This window comes from Symphalangus syndactylus, chromosome 17 (genome assembly GCF_028878055.3).
Source record: "Symphalangus syndactylus isolate Jambi chromosome 17, NHGRI_mSymSyn1-v2.1_pri, whole genome shotgun sequence".
Lineage (NCBI taxonomy): Eukaryota > Metazoa > Chordata > Mammalia > Primates > Hylobatidae > Symphalangus > Symphalangus syndactylus.
Window position 1 is genome coordinate 62,330,831 of NC_072439.2, and position 19,601 is coordinate 62,350,431.

General features: G+C 36.8%; 1 protein-coding gene across 5 annotated transcripts in view; it reads right to left on the reverse strand.

Moving 5' to 3' along the window:
- The window catches only part of IFT80 (intraflagellar transport 80), a 154,167-nt gene that overhangs the window by 53,734 nt on the left and 80,832 nt on the right, over positions 1-19,601 (reverse strand). For 4 of the 5 annotated variants that reach the window (XM_063620374.1, XM_063620373.1, XM_063620377.1 and 1 more), the window contains 2 exons: positions 13,619-13,798; positions 1,683-1,801 (listed from right to left, as the gene is read on the reverse strand). In XM_063620374.1, the coding sequence (XP_063476444.1) occupies positions 1,683-1,801; positions 13,619-13,798 (299 nt within the window). The remainder of the gene's footprint in view (positions 1-1,682; positions 1,802-13,618; positions 13,799-19,601) is intronic. The other variant, XM_063620375.1, reaches the window with a different exon arrangement.

The window sequence follows — 19,601 nt, forward strand, 5'->3', positions numbered from 1 at the left end:
CAGTGGCGCGATCTCGGCTCACTGCAAGCTCCACCTCCTGGGTTCACGCCATTCTCCTGCCTCAGCCTCCCGAGTAGCTGGGACTACAGGTGCACGCCACCGCACCCGGCTAATTTTTTGTATTTTTTTAGTAGAGACAGGGTTTCACCGTGTTAGCCAGGATGGTCTCGATCTCCTGACCTCGTGATCCGCCCGCCTCGGCCTCCCAAAGTGCTGGGATTACAGGTGTGAGCCACCGCGCCCGGCCCAACTTTGGGTATTTTTAAAGGCAACTTCTCCAATACATGTAACACCTAATGATACCAATCCTACAGATTCAAACATTATATCCTTGCCACTATAACTAGTAGAATAATGGGGAAGTTATTATGGGGAAATTAAGAGCCTTACCTTTCTTCAAACAAACACTGAACTGAAAAGATCTCTGTTTTCCCCCACCCCATGAAAATTAATTATTCAAACATCTATCTACATTAAAGTGATTATATGATTTTCTCACATTCTATAATCCCTTCCCCACATCTCAACTTCTTAACTTAGTATCTTTTTTGAATCTTCCCAAATTCTTACTGTTCCTCTTTCACTCTCATGTAAGGGAAAAAAAAAAAAAAACTCACATAAAATTAAATTGCTTATTTCTTTATCCACTTGCCTCTGTTTCTTCTAGTTCATTACTCCAGATTTGGCTATTCGTCCCAAACTGCAGATTCTGATTAGTAGCAGGTTTACACATAATGAGTGGGAATTTTAAAATATATAGTTGTAGCAGTTGTTAATTAAGTTAAATACCTTTGTGTTGTGTACCACTAGACTTGGATACCAAGATGATGCTACATTTTACATATTTTAATTCATTTATTCATTCAAAAGTATTTATTAGGTACCCACAACATGTTGGGCACTGTGCTAGGTGCTAGGCATACAATGGTGAACGAGACACATATAGTCTCCATCCTCAATTTTATATTCAATGACTAAACTATAACTACATAATGTTATAAATATAAGGACAAAATTTTTAAAAAATCCTTAACTATTTCTAATTCTTGAAAGTATTATAGTGGTTATGTGAGTTTTCTGGATAGTTGAGGAATTAACTGGTAGTATGCTAGAGCCAGCCTGTACTAGTTATTAAATTTTCAAGAATTTTGTAAGCCAACTGTTTAATAAAGCCATTATTTATTATTTGAGACAGGGTCTCACTCTGTCATCCAGGCTGGAGTGCAGTGGTAGGATCACAGCTCACTGCACCCTAGACCTCCTGGGCTCAAGCAATCCTCTAGTCCCAGCCTCCTGAGAAGCTAGGACCACAGGTGCGCACCTCCACACCCAGCTAATTCAAAAAATGTTTTCTAGAGATGGGGTCTCACTGTGTTGCTTATGCTGGTCTCAAGCCTCTGCTCTCAAGCAATCCTCCTGCTTTGGTCTCCAAAAGTGCTGGGGTTACAAGCATGAGCCATTGCGCCTCGCTTGTCTATTAACTGTTGATGTACAAACCTCGTTAGATCTATTTTCACTGCTGTAAGTTCACTTTCTCTCACTTCCTGGTTTGAAGTTCAGGATAGCTGAGGTTTTGAAAAAGTTAAGCTTAAACCAAACCACGCTGATGTGAAATCCTGAAAATAAACTCCTCAGCACAGACAGACAAAACCCTGAATTTTTAAGAAATGCAAGATGCTTACGAGAACACGTAACATTGAAGAGACGTTGAAACAACTAAGTGTGCATAGTTGAAAGATGCTTTAATGACTCTATCACGGAATTCCAGTAAATCCACTGCATCATTAAGAACATTACGAACCTAAACAAAGAAAAATAAAATACCAATAAACATTATAACATATCCAAATTTTATTTAGATAAGTTAGCAAGATTTTGAAACACAAAAAATTAAATGCACTACTGATTACCTAATCATATAAAAAAGAATTTAATAGAAACTAGGCATAAGATAGCATACCTAATAGTAAAAAACCAACTGACAAAGTATAGATACAGAAAATCTCTTAGAAATAAGAAGAAAAAGACCTACAGAGATTTCTAACTTGCAAGCCAAACTTAATGATGTAGCAATGGAGTGATATAAAAAATATTCCAACACTGAGATATAGTCAAAGGAGGGTGGCATATTGAAGTTGGAAAGATTCTATGTGATTTCTGCCCAAAACGGTAAGAATATCTCTTTTTGGTGTTAGATTTTACTTTAAAATATACATTCTAAAAGAAGAGACATAATTGCTTTAAAAATCAAAAGTGGGGTAGGAGGTATTGGTAAACAAACCAATTGCATGGTGAAGAAGCCAAGCTGCAGGGAGTGGGGAAAGGTATTTCCATATGCAAAAACACAAAGACAGTGTCTAAAAAAGCCAAGCAGCAATTAACAAAGAGAGATTTGCTTATGACAGTCAGATTTATCATAAAATTTGTAACAGACTATTTTGCAAGGATTTTAATATTTGGCAGTATTGAAAAAAATCTTGAAGTTGATGAACAAATTGCAAGAAATTAAGAAAAATGTTGAGCAAGTTAAATTTACCTAATCTCTGGTCAATAACAGAATGGGAATGGCAGTATAGTTAAAAGGAGAAAAATATAGGCAAAAAAAAGTAATTATATCTAGAAATTAGTATTGCTTTAAGTTCTCCTCAAAACGTTACCATTTTTCTAAATATAATGTGATAATTATAATATTAATGAACAATGAAAAGTATGGAAAGAAAAATAGGAAGGTAAATCAAACTTCTTGTAAGTACTTCAAAGAAGTACTTATGCCTACCAGGCACTGCCATGATCTAAATGTTTGTGTCTTAAAAATTCATATTTTGAAACCTACTCACCAATATGACAGTATTAGCAGGTGGAGCCTTTGGAAGGTTGTGAGCCCTTATGAATGGGATTGGTGCTCTTATAAAAGAGGACCCAGAGAGCTGCCTTGCCCATTCCACCAAGCATGGACACAGCAAGAAGGCACCATATATGAATTAGAAAGTGGGCCCTTGCCAGACACTAAATCTGCTGGCACCTTGATCTTGGACTCCCAGCTTCCAAAACTGTGAGAAATAAACTTCTGTTTTTTATAAGCTACCCAGATTATGGCATTTTGTCACAGCAGCACAAACAGAATAAACAGGTATGTTATGTTTTTTTACTATCTGCTCTCTAACTCCCATCTCCACCAAAATATTGACCCAGCAATCTCATTTCTAGAGTTCTATAAGCAAAACTATAAAATAACATATGCACAGACTATCACTACAGCACTATTAGTAATAGCAAAAGACTGGAAATAGCCTAAACGTCTATTGATAAGGGACAGGTTGTATAAACTATGATATAGTCACACAGGGGAATATTATACAGCTATAAAAAGGAATAAGGAAGATCTATAGATGCCCATGAGATGTAGTAAAGTGAAAAAATGCGCCAGGTGTGGTGGCTCACGCCTGTCATCCTAGCACTTTGGGAGGCCAAGGCAGGCGGATCACAAGGTCAGATCGAGACCATCCTGGCTAACACGGTGAAACCCTGTCTCTACTAAAAATACAAAAAATTAGCCGGGTGTGGTGGCAGGCCCCTGTAGTCCCAGCTACTCGGGAGGCTGAGGCAGGAGAATGGCATGAACCCGGGAGGTGGAGCTTGCAGTGAGCTGAGATCGCGCCACTGCACTCCAGCCTGGGCGACAGAGCGAGACTACATCTCAAAAAAAAAAAAAAAAAAAAATGCAAGATGCAGAACAGCGTGTATAGTATGATACCTTTTATCTAAGAAAGGGAAGAATATGAAGATATATAGATTTGCTCACATTTAAAAAAAAACAAGAAATCTTAAACAGTATTCAGTAACATATTATTAGAATAATAATATTGTTATTTTCAAACTATATTTTGGGATATAATGTTTTTAGGAACCAAAATTTTCTGGTCAGAGAGAGTTGCTCTTAAAAAATCAAGAGTAAAACTCTATAATCTCAAATTTAAATCAGAAACCTCAGCATAAACTCGTGATGTATTTTTATCGGTCAAAAACAAAAACATTTCTTCCCAGTGTAGACTCAAGTAAAAAGAAAAACGAAAAAAAATTTTTGTCTAGAAGTAATGATCAAATCAGTAGCAATGAACACACGTTATTTACAGATCTGATTGTGGTCTATAAATAACATTTCCCTCCAAAAGGAGCAAGGCCTTCATGGAAAAATGGTTGATTCCAAGTCTAGATGGGAAATGTACAAAAGAAGCCTGAAACATCTTGTCACACCAGAAAGCAAGGAAGCTATTGAAATCAGTCAAAAGAACATAGGAGCCAACTGGCCAAAGATGAGACAATTTGAGCATTAAAGAAAATAACCACGATGGGTTGAAACATACAGAAAATGTTAAAATCTACAAGTTTATCATGATAACATCAATGACAAGAAAAAAGAAATTTACTGGGCATGCTAGGAAACCAACTTATTACTTGAAAACTGGCAAACAGGAAAATAATTCAGCATTTGTTACCTCTCCCCACAGGGTAACCTAATGGTTGAGGAGGCAAACAAAGTCTTTTATAGGAGAATTCTAGCTAATAAATGTAGAAGGAATGACAGAATTACAATGTTACTATTTCACAACCCCCAGTGAAAAATAGATCTAAACAACTATCATTAATGACAGCTAAAAACATTAAGGTACAAAACCCAGTGTGAAACTATATGATAGATGAATCAGATTTATAATACCTGAACACACTGATCAAATCTTAATATCAGTAAAAGAGAGACAAGCAGACATATGCGCCTCCTGATGTAATGCAACAGGAAGTGCACAGCATCACCTAAGGCTCTAAACCCAATAACCAGTCTAGAGAAAACACAGGATAAATGAACATATTAATTGTAATCAAGGCTGGGCGTGGTGGCTTATGTCTTTATTCCTAGCACTTTGGGTGGCTGAGGTGGGCAGAGTTCGAAACTAGCCCAGGCAACAAGATGAAACCCTGTCTCTACAAAAAACAAACAAAAAACATTAGCTAGGCGTGGTGGCAGACGCCTGTGGTCCCAGCAACTCGGGAGGCTGAAGTGGGAGGATCGTTTGAGCTTGGGAAGTCCAGACTACCATGAGCCGTGACTGTGCCACTGCACTCCAGCCTGGGTGATAAAGTGAGGGCATGTCTTGAAAAAATAAATACATAAATAAGTAAATAAAAATAAATAAATAAATGTAATCATACCACAAAGATGGAATCAGTCAAATACAGAATGTGGGAAATTCAACAGAATAACCTGGTTCCTTTAACAAATAAATTGTAAGTAAATAAATAATAAGTTGTTTCAGATTTAAAAAGACTTAAGAGACGAATTAAATGCAATGTGGGGCTTTATTTCCTGATAAAAACAAACCAACTAGAAAAATATATTTAGAAAATAATTGGAGAAATGTGATCTGTTACTATAGAAAGACGTTAGGAAAAGACTAGGGAAATGTGAATGTTACTATGGTAATGTTAAAATGAAAATAGTTCTTATCTTTCTGACCGTTTAAAAAGAACTTAAAACAATTCCAGAACTAGTGATGAAGAAAAAGACACGAATATTTTTGTTCACCTCTTCAAGAAGTAGGAGGAATGACTGTAAAGAGGGGAGTAGTCTGATGACAAGTGTTTCAAAAGAGCAAGAGTTTTTTAGGGAGGAGGAGGTTGTAGTGGTCTAGAATCAGCAGGAGTAAGGAAGACATCTAACCAGATCCAGTGATACGCGGCGCATCAAAGAAAAACACCTCTACTCGAGAAGGCTGGAGGAAAAACACTGCTCTCAGTAGTCAGGTGTTGTTTTTTGTTTGTCTGTTTTAAGATGGAGTCTCGCACTGTCTCCTGGGCAGGAGTGCAATGGCGTGATATGAGGCTCACTGCAACCTCCGCCTCCCAGGTTCAAGCCGGGACTCTTCCGCCTCAGCCTCCTGAGTAGCTGGGACTACAGGCGCCTGCCACCACACCCGGCTAATTTTTTTGTATTTTTAGTAGACACAGGGTTTCACCGTGTTAGCCAGGATGGCCTCGATCTCCTGACCTCGTGATCCGCCCGCCTTGGCCTCCCAAAGTGCTGGGATTACAGGCATGAGCTACCGCGCCTGGCCAGTAGTCAGTTGCTAATTACAATAAGAATGCTCTTAGTGAAATGGCTGAGCTTTGTCTGCAAGGCCACAGCTATATGACTGCAGGTTGTGTACTGCACAACTCTGGGTCTATGTGAATGGTGCCCTCTGGAATTGAGCAGGCCGCTGACTGCAGGTGGTGTCTTCAAATTTCTTAGGCCTACAACTACACATATGAAGCCCCATGTAGCAGGTGGCTGTAGATTTTTTAGGTCTCCTTGCAGGATGGAGAGAAAGGAGCTACCTCATAGACCCCCAGGCTCTGATTTCAAACAGACACTTGAATCTAGTCCCTTGTCTCACTTCAAGTATAATACTTTCAGTTTCCTTAGCCAGCAGGAGCAACTTTCCTCACTGCCTTTCCCTGCCTGCTTCTGGACCTGAAGTAGGTCTGAGACTCCACATTGCATTTTTGTTCTGTTTCTGGTCCACAGAGATCTTTATCTTGTTTTTGAGTCCAGATGAGTCTTTTATATATATATATATTTAAATCTTTTGGTGCCAAAAGTATGTCTCTTTCTTCCATGTATGAATTAACACCATTTTCACAAGAAGTCTGAGCTCTCAGAGATTTTTTTTTTTAAGATCCAAAATGCCATCTTCCAGAAACAGTTTAAAGCTAATAGAATGATATAAAATTTTTAAAGGGAAGTTATATGTTAGTTTCTTTATAGCAACATGCTATCTAGTCAAACTGCCTGCAAACTTTCCTAAACAAACAGGTTTAAGAAAATTCAACATTTAAAAATACAATTGTATAGGCCTCTAACATTATTAAAATTATAGATAGATTTCTTAAGATCCATATTTGCCTAAAGCCTCACATGGAGGAATGTCCCTTTTTGTGAATCTGGTACACTTGAACCAAAACAGAATAAAGCATCCTAGCCATAATAACAAAACTAAAGGCACTCTAGTAATTGCTGTTATAGTTTCAAAACTATGGCAAATTCCACATCAGAAATGTTCTGTGCTGAATTTTTTTTTTTTTTATTTGAGACAGAGTCTTGTTCTGTCACCCAGGCTGGAGTGCAGTGGCGTGATCTCGGCCCACTGCAACCTCCGCCTCCAGGGTTCAAGCGATTCTCCTACCTCAGCCTTCTGAGTAGCTGGGACTACAGGCACAAGCCACCATGCCTGGCTAATTTTTTGTATTTTTAGTAGAGACAGGGTTTCAGTATGTTGGCCAGGCTGGTCTTAACTCCTGACCTTGTGATCCACCCACCTCGGCCTCCCAAAGTGCTGGGATTATAGTTGTGAGTCATCGCGCCCAGCCTCTGTGCTGAATTTTAAAATACACCTATTACTCTGTTCAACTCAGGGCAGCTCCAGGATTAATTTCCTGATATTTGCATCACCAATTCTTCTATATGATCACAATATTTAGACTCCTCAGATTGACATAAGTCTAAACATTCTGTTTGCACATTTGCAAAACACTCATTTAATCCTATACATAGCTATAATCATAATCATAGCAATAGCTATCACTTATTTTTGTTTTACATATATTATCTCATTTCATCTTCAAAATTACTCTATTACTAGCTCATTTTTACAAGACATAAAGTGTCCTGTAAGAATTAGACACTTTTGAACTTTGATGACTATTAAAAGCCAAATTTATGCCCCATCCTAAAGTTAGAGTGGCAGGAAAAAAACAAAGGTAACTTTGGGACACTAGAAATGCCTCACCCTTTGTACCTGCATGCTTTCCCTCCTAGGCACTTCCTTCTAACAAAGACATCAAGGATCTCTTTTGGAAAGAATCATCCACTGGGCTGCTTCCTGGAGGCAAGAGGCAGATTAAGAAACTTTTTCACGGCCGGGCGCGGTGGCTCACGCTTGTAATCCCAGCACTTTGGGAGGCCGAGGCGGGCGGATCACGAGGTCAGGAGATCGAGACCACGGTGAAACCCCGTCTCTACTAAAAATACAAAAAAATTAGCCGGGCATAGCAGCGGGCACCTGTAGTCCCAGCTCCTCGGAGAGGCTAGGGCAGGAGAATGGCGTGAACCCGGGAGGCGGAGCTTGCAGTGAGCCGAGATTGTGCCACTGCACTCCAGCCTGGGCGACAGAGCGAGACTCCGTCTTAAAAAAAAAAAAAAAAAAAAGAAACTTGAAACTTTTTCACTACAGGCTACTGAGATGGTAGGGCAAATAAGTCTACTGTAGGAAAACAGCAACAGCAGGTCAAGGTGTAGATTTAACAATCATGACTCAGTGACCTCTGGTTTCTGAGTTAATGAAACACGGATAAACCAAAAGCTGAAGAAGCCTCTATGGAAACTGTAAAATTCTAAATTGGGCAAACAAAAACAATTGTGATTGTTTAGTCTCACTGAAATCCTGTGACTCCACCTTGCAACAAAAGTGGGCTGTTAAAAAGTACAGCCCTCAGAAAGGGAATCCTCCCAAATGTCCAGAGATCTTCCCAGAAAGGCAAACTAGAGTTAACAAACTGACCAAGCAACTACTTTGTTGCTAAGAGAGTTCTCAGGATATTCTTGGTGTAAAACCAAAGAAAATGACTGGAGGCGAGCCTCAATCAATTTATAGGTTTATTTTGCCAAGGTTGGGGATGTGCCCAGGAAAAAGGAACACAAAATCACAGGAACATCTGTGATCCATGCTTTTTCCAAAAAGGGTTTGAAGAGCTTCAATACTTAAAGGGAAAAAAAGTGGGCAGGAGGGGAAAAAAGAAGGAAGGAAGGAAGGAAGGAAGGAAGGAAGGAAGGAAGGAAGGAAGGAAGGAAGGAAGGAAGGAAGAGAGGGAGGGAGGGAGGGAGGGAGGAAAAAAGAGAGAGAGAAAGAGAAAGAGAGAAAGAAAGAAAGAGGAGGGAGGGTATGGTCACATTCTTGTGAGGCTTAGATTACAGCTCACTGAATCCACATGTTGCAAGTGAAAAGAGGTACAGGCATAGTCAACTATGTATTCCCCCTGCAGTGAATCTGAATTTTTACATAAGATAAACACAGAGTAGATGAAGCAGTGAAATATGCATTGTCTCTGGTGAGCAGAGGGATGACTTCTAGTCTTGTCTTTCTCCCATACCTGTGAAGATAAGCTGTTAATTTACATTGTCAGGGTGAAATTCAACAGAACTCTCTTTTAGGGTAAAGATCTTGGGGCCTACAGGGAATTTACTTGTGAGCATATTGTAAGGGAAGCCCTCTGGAGAGGTATGTGCTCTTCTATCTTTGCAGCTATCTGCTTAGGAACAAAATGGGAGACAGTTTTGCATGACTCAGTTCTCAAGCTTATCCTTTCCCTTTGACATAATGAGTTTAGGGTCTCAAGATTTTTATTTTCCTTTCACACTCACCAGCTGGATTTTAGCTATAAATCGGTAATCACTGTGTGCTGTTTTCCTTTCTCCCCTTTTCCAAATTGTTTTCATTGCAGCCACCCTCTTTTCCCTTTGCCATTGTAAACTGGGAATATGGAAAGTGGGAGGGGAGGGGAGAAGAATCAAAATATATATTTATGTATAGTTTTCCAAACCAGAGAGTTGGAGCTGGATGCAATAACCATAGAGTCTAGGTTATCTTTTTTTAGAAAGGGGATGGGTTTGTTTTCAATTACTTATGAAATAGCTGCATGATAAAGTAGTATATTTCTGAATCATATGTATAAGAGTAAGTTGAATATGTATCCATATATATGAATAAAGGAAGCTTGTAAGGTGACTCCCAATGATCCCTGCCTCCTGGTATTCAAACCCTTGTGCAAATCTCTCCATTTAATGTGGTTTGGACCTAATAGCTTGCTTCTAGTAAATGGAATATGGCAAAAGTGATGAGATGTCACTTCTGAGCTTGGGTTATAAAAAACTGTGACTTATGTCTTGCTTGCACTCTCTCTGGCCCTTCTTGCTTGCTCTGCTAAAGCAAACCATCAAGTTGTGAGCTGCCCTATGAAGAGGCCACATACAAAGAACTGAAGGAGACCTCCAGTCAATAGTCAAGAAAAAACTGAGGCCTACAGGTACAAATGACACTGATGAACTGAATCTTGCCAACCATCATGTCAGTGAGCTTGAAAGCAAATCTTTCCCCAGTTGAGCCTTCAGATAAAACTAAAGTCCTGGCCAACACCTTGTTTGCAGCCTTGTGAGACTGTGAAACAGGGGACCCAGTTAAGCCATGGCTGGATTCCTGACTCACAGAAAATGAGAGATAATAATTGTTGCTGTTTAAGCCACTATGTCTACGGTTATTCATTTTGCAGCAATAAGTAACTAACACAGTATAGCTGCTAAACAGCTCAAGGATAGACTATAGCATATATCTATCTATCATTTTTTGTCTGCCCAGAATCAAATGACATCTTTTCTCATAAATATACATTGATTTTCCTTTAGGAAACCATTCCTTCTACTATTCTCAGTGACTGGCTAGATGGGATTGACTCATTTTCCCCTGCCTCTCCCTGACTAAATACGCTTGACTCAGGCTCAGCATATGAAATCCAAGGCTGAGATTTCTCCTGGAATTACTAGGGGAAGAAAAGCACTCTTTCTGCTGAACTTGAAGTTGGTAGAATGTCAACCTGGAACTACCAAGGCCACAAAATAGAGCCTTTCTGAAAACTAAGACAATTACAGAGAAAAGAAGAGTTGAGGAAGAGAAAGAGATGAAGTCCTCTTGGCATTATTTAAGCCTCTGAACCAATAATGCCTCTAAGTCAGTCTGTCTCTTAACTTCACAAGAATCAATAAATTTCCTTTTTTTCCCTCATTTTTCACTTTAAATCAATTACAGCTGAATTTATGAAAAAACATTTTCAAGGTAATAATCTAGAGGATCCATAAAAACAAGGACCAAATCTGTCTTGTTCACTACTGTATTCCTCATTACTTAGCCCAATGCCTGGCAAGTAGGGATCACTCAATAGATATCCATTGAATGAGTGAATAAAATCATTCTAAAAAGAAACAGTGAATAGGCCTAACTTAGCAAAAATGTAGTCAAATGTTTTATAATCATGGAGAAAGTAAAACTTCTTTTAAAAAATCAAAATAATGTTCTAGTTTAAAACTTTAAAAATTATTTATAAATATTATTTTAAACACAAAGATAATTTAGATTAGATAAGCCATTTAAGCATTTCCACGGTTCATCTTATTTCACATAAAAATCTTCTCATCACTAGGATAATTCCTTTTTATTATGAAAGAAGAACTCCTCTTTCTAGATATAGTCTCATGTTGGGGCATTTCTGTAATTAAGGCTAAAACTTATTTTAGCACTACTATATTAGCTATAAATATAATATTATACCCCAATTAGTTGATTAGAACTCACAATGGATTCTATGTCATATACAGAATATTATAATGGTTTAGATCCCAGGTTAATTAGAAGAAATATACATTAAACCATCATGTGGATCCTAAATCCTTCTTAAAGGAAACACAGAAGATAGAGGGACATGTCAAATCACATGATGGAGATACAATCAGCCCAGTCCAGACTGAGAAACTCTACCAGACAGATAACTTGGTTCTTCAACAAACAAACTGCAGGGCAGGAAACAGAGATAGAAGGGGACTCTACAGACTAAAAGAGACTTGAAAGATACATCAGCCATTACAATATGTAAAACTGGATCCTGATTCAAACAAAGTTTTGTGGCATATAGGAAACAACTGGACAGTTAAACGCTTTGTGGATATTTGATAATGTTAAGAAATTATTATTATTATTATTATTATATGATATGATAATGTTAGTGTGGTTATATTAAAACAGAGTCCTTATCTTTTAGTTATATATACTAAAATATTTATAAATGAAATACAATGTCTGAATTTGGGGAACAAGGAAAGTAGACAGGACATGGACTGGGCAGGCTTAAGCATGAATTGGTGATTATTGGGGCCAGGTGATGAGTACATGGGGATTCAATATACTAGTCTGTGTGTGTTTTAAATTATCTAAATAAAAAGTTTTACAATTTTAAAATAAATAAACAGAATGAAGAAAAAGTATACTATACCTAATTATTAGTAATCTAGTGACTATATTATCCAAATTTTAAAATCTGGATATGTGGGCTAACAGAATATTTGAATAGACCTGCCCATGCTTCTAAATTTTTATAGTAATAATATGAATTATGAATACTGAAGATAGAGGCAATTGATACAGGCAAAAGGAAGAAGAGGAAGGTCGAATCCTTCTTTTTCAGAGGATTTGCATTGGCACATTGTACTTTGATCTTCTCCTTGTACCTTTCTTCAACTAATTATTAATATATTAAGGGCAAGGCACTGGGCTAGAGGCTCTGAAGAAGAGACAAAGATGAGCCATGAGGATACTTGTGCCCTCCCACTGATGTCCTTTGACCTGTAAAACATTTCTCCCCAATTCCATTGCCACATCCCAACTTTCTTGTATTAATCTACAAAATATTTCACTTCAAAATTTTCTTCTGATGGGACTGAGGATACACTATACCAAAATATGGCACTATGGCATACTGAGTATTTTAAGCTAAAGGAATTTGATAAAACAAGAGCAGCAGGAGGTCAGTCTGACCTTCCCCTACTCTTCTTCCCTAACACAGGTCATAAAACCTAGAAAGGATTTTCTGACCTTTTCCTGAAGCAGGTCATAAGACTCTCATGTGAGAGGTGCCCTCCCTATACCCAGAGGAAAGTTATATCCTTATTTCTGAAGACACAGGGACACAGAGAAGAATCTAAACACACAGGTCTTGCTAAATTTCCCCCAGCTTATTACCACTAGATCATACCTTTTTTGCCCTATTGTATATCGCCACAACTGTCTACTCTTCATCAAATGTAGCATAAAAGCACACAGGCTTAACTGTTTCTTCAGGTCTGCATTTCCTCAGGAAGGCTCCAGCGTCATGTAAAACTTACATTAAATCAATTTATATGCTGTTTTCTTATTAACATATCTTTTGTTATAGGGACCTCAGTCATGAGCCTAGGATGGGTAGAGATATTTTTCTTCCCCTACACTTCCTAATTCCCAATAAGAACTTCCCATACCATTTTCCCATTTTGACTCTCCTTAGGTAATTCTTAAAATAAAATTTAAAAAAAATCAGGTTAAATAAGTTCATCTAATTACAAATAAGTAAAACAATTAACCCTGTCAGTAACTGGCAGATTAGGCCTGCCTTGGATTCAGATCCAGGAGTCAAATCCAACATGCTACTATTTGTTACAGCTTTTTCTCTCCTTCCCTCACTGAATCCACATTATTTCCTCAATGTTTCCAATTTCACTATATTTGTCCTAAATGCATAACTGAAGTAGCTTTGGGCATTCAGGTTCTATATCTGTGAAAGGTTTTTATGTCAGAGAAAGTGACTAATGGAATAGTTAAAATATTTCTAATGTGACTGAATTTTTATAAGCTTGACTAAATATAATTAATGAAGATAATTCCATATTCTGTACAGTTAACTAATATGAAAAGAAGCAGGTTTAATTAACCTTGGAACATAATCATACCTGCATGGCCCTTCTTTTAGTTAATGTTACTTGAAAATTTTTCCACTCCCAATGTTGTTCCACCACATGTGCAAAAACAACATGTCCATTTCCACAGGCTCCAGCAATCTGAGTGCCATCAATAGACCATGCAATATTAAATATGCTGCCAGTGTTGGGTTTTTCTAATGCATATGACCACTGGGGGAGAAAAAAAACAAGAAAAAAATGGACTTATTGAAAAAAAATTTTTAGGACGTTTTAAATCAGGCGCATGACAACATATTAAGATCATTTTTAAAAGAATGTCTATTCTGGAATTATTAAAGTATTTTTCTTAATAAAATTATAGTGTACTGAACGGAAAATACAGATGTAATTGTTAAAGTCCACAGTAGAACATCATGATAAAACAGTGTATAAAATATCTCAAGAACTGTAAAAAACCCACATCATCTCAATGTTTACTATTCCTTTTAAGTAATAATACTTAATAGGTAAACACAAAGATTCTGTAGAAAAAACAAAGACATCTTACTATTCATTCCTAATATATAGTCTCTACATCTAAAAGAATTTCTCATTACGATATTTTAAGAATGTCACAAAAAAATTGAAACTCAACACACAATGTAACTAAAATAGCTCTGACACACATCTTAAATCATGAAATTACACGAAACTGGATCTATTTCTTATCTTTTTTTTAACAGACTGCAGTTAAGTATGACCTCTCCTTGAACCTATCTATCTGTTTGAGAAAATTATCTAGAGATATCAATAAGCATTAAATAGGACAAAAGAGATTCTTGTGTGTGTGTATATAAATAAGACAAAAGAAAAAAACAAACTTTTTAATACATGGTATTATATGCACTTGTTTCATTTTTCAGATGCAACATATGTTATTTGCTAGGATGATTAATTTGACTAAACTTATATACATATTCTCTTTCCATTCTTCCAGCCTTACAGCGTATAATCACAGTCTTGATTTTGTTGTTGTTGTTGCTCTTGGCTGGATATATATACATATATATATATTGTTTGTTTGTTTTACATTATTTTTTTCCAGAAATACTCATTATTAGCTACAGGCTCACTCTGACAACAAATCTAGGAGAATGGAAAAATATAAAGATTTACTAATTGATGCTATTACAAAGCAAGACTTTAAAATTCCTAATGAAAGTTCATACATAACATAAAAATACTGAAAGGCTCTTCGACCACTCACTGACACTCTTTTACGACTCTCCCCACCCTCCAACTTTGGAGCCACTAACTGTTGATTTAATGGCTTCATTAAAGGCCTAATAATAAAGTTATCAAGGAGAAGATAATGAACAAACCATAACCTTTGCTTCATCAGCAGTATGAAAATACTATAAACTTCCTTTTTGAAAATTAAGAAAAATCAATTTAAAAAAGAATACATATAATATTTGAAGTCCTCTTTTGAAAATAACTGTAGAAGACTGGGAACTTCAAAGATACTAATAACCTGCTTTGGGCGATAAAATGAAATTAATTCATTTGTGTTTGACAAACAAGAATTATGAAACATTACATGAATACTATTTTACATAAAGATTAAAAGTGGTTGATAATGACAAATGAGACTTGATTTATTAATATATAGGCTTATGGCATATCTCTCTCTCTTCCTAAATCTAGTCTATCCTCATGGTGTAGAAGAAACAGAGATCTTAGTTTAATTTCTATTTTAAAACCATACATTCATGTAACAGTCCTTCCTTAACCATGGGGATAAGTCCCAGGATCCCCAGTGGAAGCCTGAAACTATGCATGGTACTAAACCCTATGCATCCTATGTTTTTTTCTATATATATATATATATATATATATATATATATATATATATATACCTATGTTAAAGTTTAATTTATAAATTAGGGAAAGTAAGAGATTAACAATGTCTAATAATACAATAGAACAATTATAAAAATATACCATAGTAAAAGTTATGTGAATGTGGTCTCCATTTCTGGAAATTTCCATTTCGGACTGCAGTTGACAAAGGGTAACTGAACTCACAGAAAGAGAAACTGTGAAAAAGGGAGGACTACCAAATTTAAAGTATGGTTTTAAAACACTGGAAGAACCGAATCAGCCAGAAAGAAATGTCTTACTAAAATTAAACAGAAATATTTATCTAGGAACTTACAGATGCATGATCCTAAGAGGAGAAAATGAAATGTTTAGATAATAGTATATCATCATCCTATATTCAACTGATTTCCTTTACAGTCCACATGAACCAACAAAAATAAAATCTGCAACATGCAACTTATCCCTGAAAACACATCTCAGGGAATAAGATTGAGTATCCTTTACCTGAAATGCTTGGGAGCCAGAAGCAAATTTTGAATTTCTTCAGATTTTGAAATATTTGCATATACATAAGAAGATATCTTGAGAATGAGACCCAAATCTAAACATGAAATTCATTTATGTTTCATATATATGTTATACACATAGCATAAAGGTAATTTTATATATATTTCTTATAATTTTGTGCATGAAACAAAGTTTTGTAAGTGTTTTGGTTGTGGCCTGTCACATGAGGTCAAGTGTTGGAATTTTCTACATGTGGCATCATGTTGGTGCTCAAAAAGCTTTGGATTTTGGAGTATTTTGGCTTTTGAATTTTTCAGATTAGGAATGCTCAACCTGTATAACAATATTGTGATAGTAAAGTTAAATTAAATTCTTACATTAAAAATTTTTAAATTTACAATTTAAAAATTATTTTAAATGTAAGGATTAAAAATTAAAATTTCATCACCCAGGTATTAAGCCCAGTACCCATTAATGATAACAAACCCCCATGATACAAGGTTACCTATATAACAAACCTGCACATGTACCCCTGAACTCAAAATAAAAGATTAAAAAATAAATTAAAATTATTTCTCTCTGTTTTAGATTACTCTAGTAATAAAACAATATAATCAAAACCTAATCAGCAGAGAATAAGTCTTTAATAGTTGCTAAAATTGGAGAGACATACTGGAACTATTCCAAAAAATTGAAAAGGAGGCACTCCTCCCTAACTCATTCTATGAGGTCTGCATCATCCTGATACCAAAACCTGGCAGAGATACAACAAAAAAAGAAAACTTCAGGCCAGAGTCTTTGATGAACATCAATGCAATAATCCTCAACAAAATACTGGCAAAGTGAATCCAGTAGCACATCAAAAAGCTTATTCCACCATGATCAAGCAGGCTTCATCCCCAGATACAAGGCTGATTCAACATACATGAATCAATAAATGTGATTCATTACATAAACAGAAATAAAGACAAAAACCACACGATTATCTCAACAGATGCAGAAAAGGCTTCCGGTAAAATTCAACATCCTTCATGTTAAAAACTCTCAATAAACTAGGTATTGAAAGAATACCTCAAAATAAGAGCCATATATGACAAATTTACAGCCAGTATCACACTGAAAAGGCAAAAGCTGGAAGCATTCACCTTGAAAACGGGCACAGGACAAGGATGCCCTCTCTCACCATTCCTATTCAATACAGTATTGGAAGTTCTGGCCAGAGTAATCAGGCAAGGAAAAAAAAATAAGGGTACTCAGATAGGAAGAGAGGAAGTCACACTATCCCTGTTTGCAGATGACATGATCCCATTATATATCTAGAAAACCCTATCATCTCAGCCCAAAAGCTTCTTAAGCTGATAATCAACTTCAGCAAAGTCTCAGGATACAAAATCAATGTGCAAAAATCACTAGCATTCCTATACACCAACAACAGACAAGCAGAGAGCCAAATCATGAATGAACTCCCATTCACAACTGTCACAAAAAGAATAAAATACCTAGGAATACAGCTAACAAGGGAAATGAAGAACCTCTACAAGGAGAACTACAAACCACTGCTCAAAGAAAGCAGAGAGAACACAAACAAATGGAAAAACATTCCATGCTCATGGACAGGAAGAATCAATATCGTGAAAATGGCCATACTACCCAAAGCAATGTATAGATTCAATGCTATTCCCATTAAACTACCACTGATATTCTTCACAGAACTAGAAAAAAACTATTTTAAAATTCATATGGAGCCAAAAAAGAGCCTGAACAGCCAAGACAATCCTAAGCAAAAAGAACAAAGCTGGAGGCATTATACTACCTGACTTCAAACTGTACTAACAGGGCTACAATAACCAAAACGGCAAGGTACTGGTACAAGAACAGACACAAAGTCCAATGGAACAGAATAGAGAACCCAGAAATAAGACTGCACACCTACAACTATCTGATCTTCAACAAACCTGACAAAACAAGCAATGAGGAAAGGATTCCCTATTTAATAAATAAATTTAATAAATGGTGTTGGGAGAACTGGCTAGCCATATGCAGGAAAGTGAAACTGGACCCCTTCCTTAAACCATACACAAACATTAACTCAAGATGGATTAAACACAAATGTGAAACACAAAACTACAAAAACCCTAGAAGAAAACCTAGGCAATACCACTCAGGACATAGGCATGGGTACAGATTTCAGGATGAAGATGCCAAAAGCAATTGCAACAAAAACAAAAATTGATAAATGGGATCTAATTAAACTAAAGAACTTCTGCATAGCAAAAGAAACCATCAACAGGGTAAAGAGATAACCTACAGAATGGGAGAAAATTTTTGCAAACTATGCATCTGACAAAGGTCTAATATACAGCATCTATTAGGAACTTAAACAAGTTTACAAGAAAATAAACAACCCCATTAAAAAGTGGGCAAAGGACATGAAAAGATGTCTTCTCAAAAGAAGACATATGTGGCCAACAGTCATATGAAAGCAAGCTCAACATCACTAATCATTGGAGAAATGCAAATCAAAACCACAGTGAGATACCATCTCACACCAGTCAGAATGGCTATTACTAAAAAGTCAGGCTGAGTGCAGTAGCTCACACCTGTAATCCCAGCACTTCGGGAGGCTGAGGTGGGTGGATCACTTGAGGTCAGGAGTTCAAGACCAGCCTGGCAAACAGTGAAACCCTGTCCCTAATGAAAATACAAAAATGAGCCAGGCATGGTGGCAAGTGCCTATAATCCCAGCTACTTGGGAGGCTGAGGCAGGAGAATCACTTGAACCCACGAGGCGGAGGTTGCAATGAGCAGAGATTGTGCCAGTGCACTCCAGCCTGGGTGACAGAGGGAGACTCCATCTCCAAAAAAAAAAAAAAAAGGTCAAAAAATAACGGATGCTGGCGAGGTTGTGGAGAAAAAAGAATGCTTTTACACTGTTGGTGGGAGTGTAAATTAGTTCATTGTGGAAGATAGTATGGCAATTCCTCAAAGAGCTAAAAACAGAACTATTATTTGGCCCAGTGATCCCATTACTGGGTATATACCCAAAGGAATATAAATTGTTCTATTATAAAGACACATGCAGCCATATGTGCATTACAGTACAATAACAAAGAAATGGAATCAACCTAAATTCCTATCGATTACAGGCTGGATAAAGAAAATGTGGTACATATATGCCATGGAATACTATGTAGCCATAAAAAGGAACGAGATCATGTCCTTCGCAGGGACATGGATGGAGTTGGAGGGATATTATCCTTAGCAAACAAACACAGGAGCAGAAAACCAAATACCACATGCTCTCACTCATAAGTGGGAGATAAATGATGAGAATACATGGACACATGGGGGGAACAATGCACACTCGGTCCTACTGGAGGGTGGAGGGTGGGAGGGAGGACAGGATCAGGAAAAATAACTAGTGGATACTAGGCTTAATACCTGGGTGATGAAATAATCTGTACAACAAACTCCCATGACATACATGTATCTATGTAACAAACCTGCACATCCTGCATGTGTACCCCTGAACTTAAAAGTTAAAATAAAATTGGGGAGACAGGGTTGTATTTTTCCAATCAGTAAATTGAATAATTTTTATTGGTAAATAAAAAAGATCTATTTATCATCTGTGCTTTTAAAG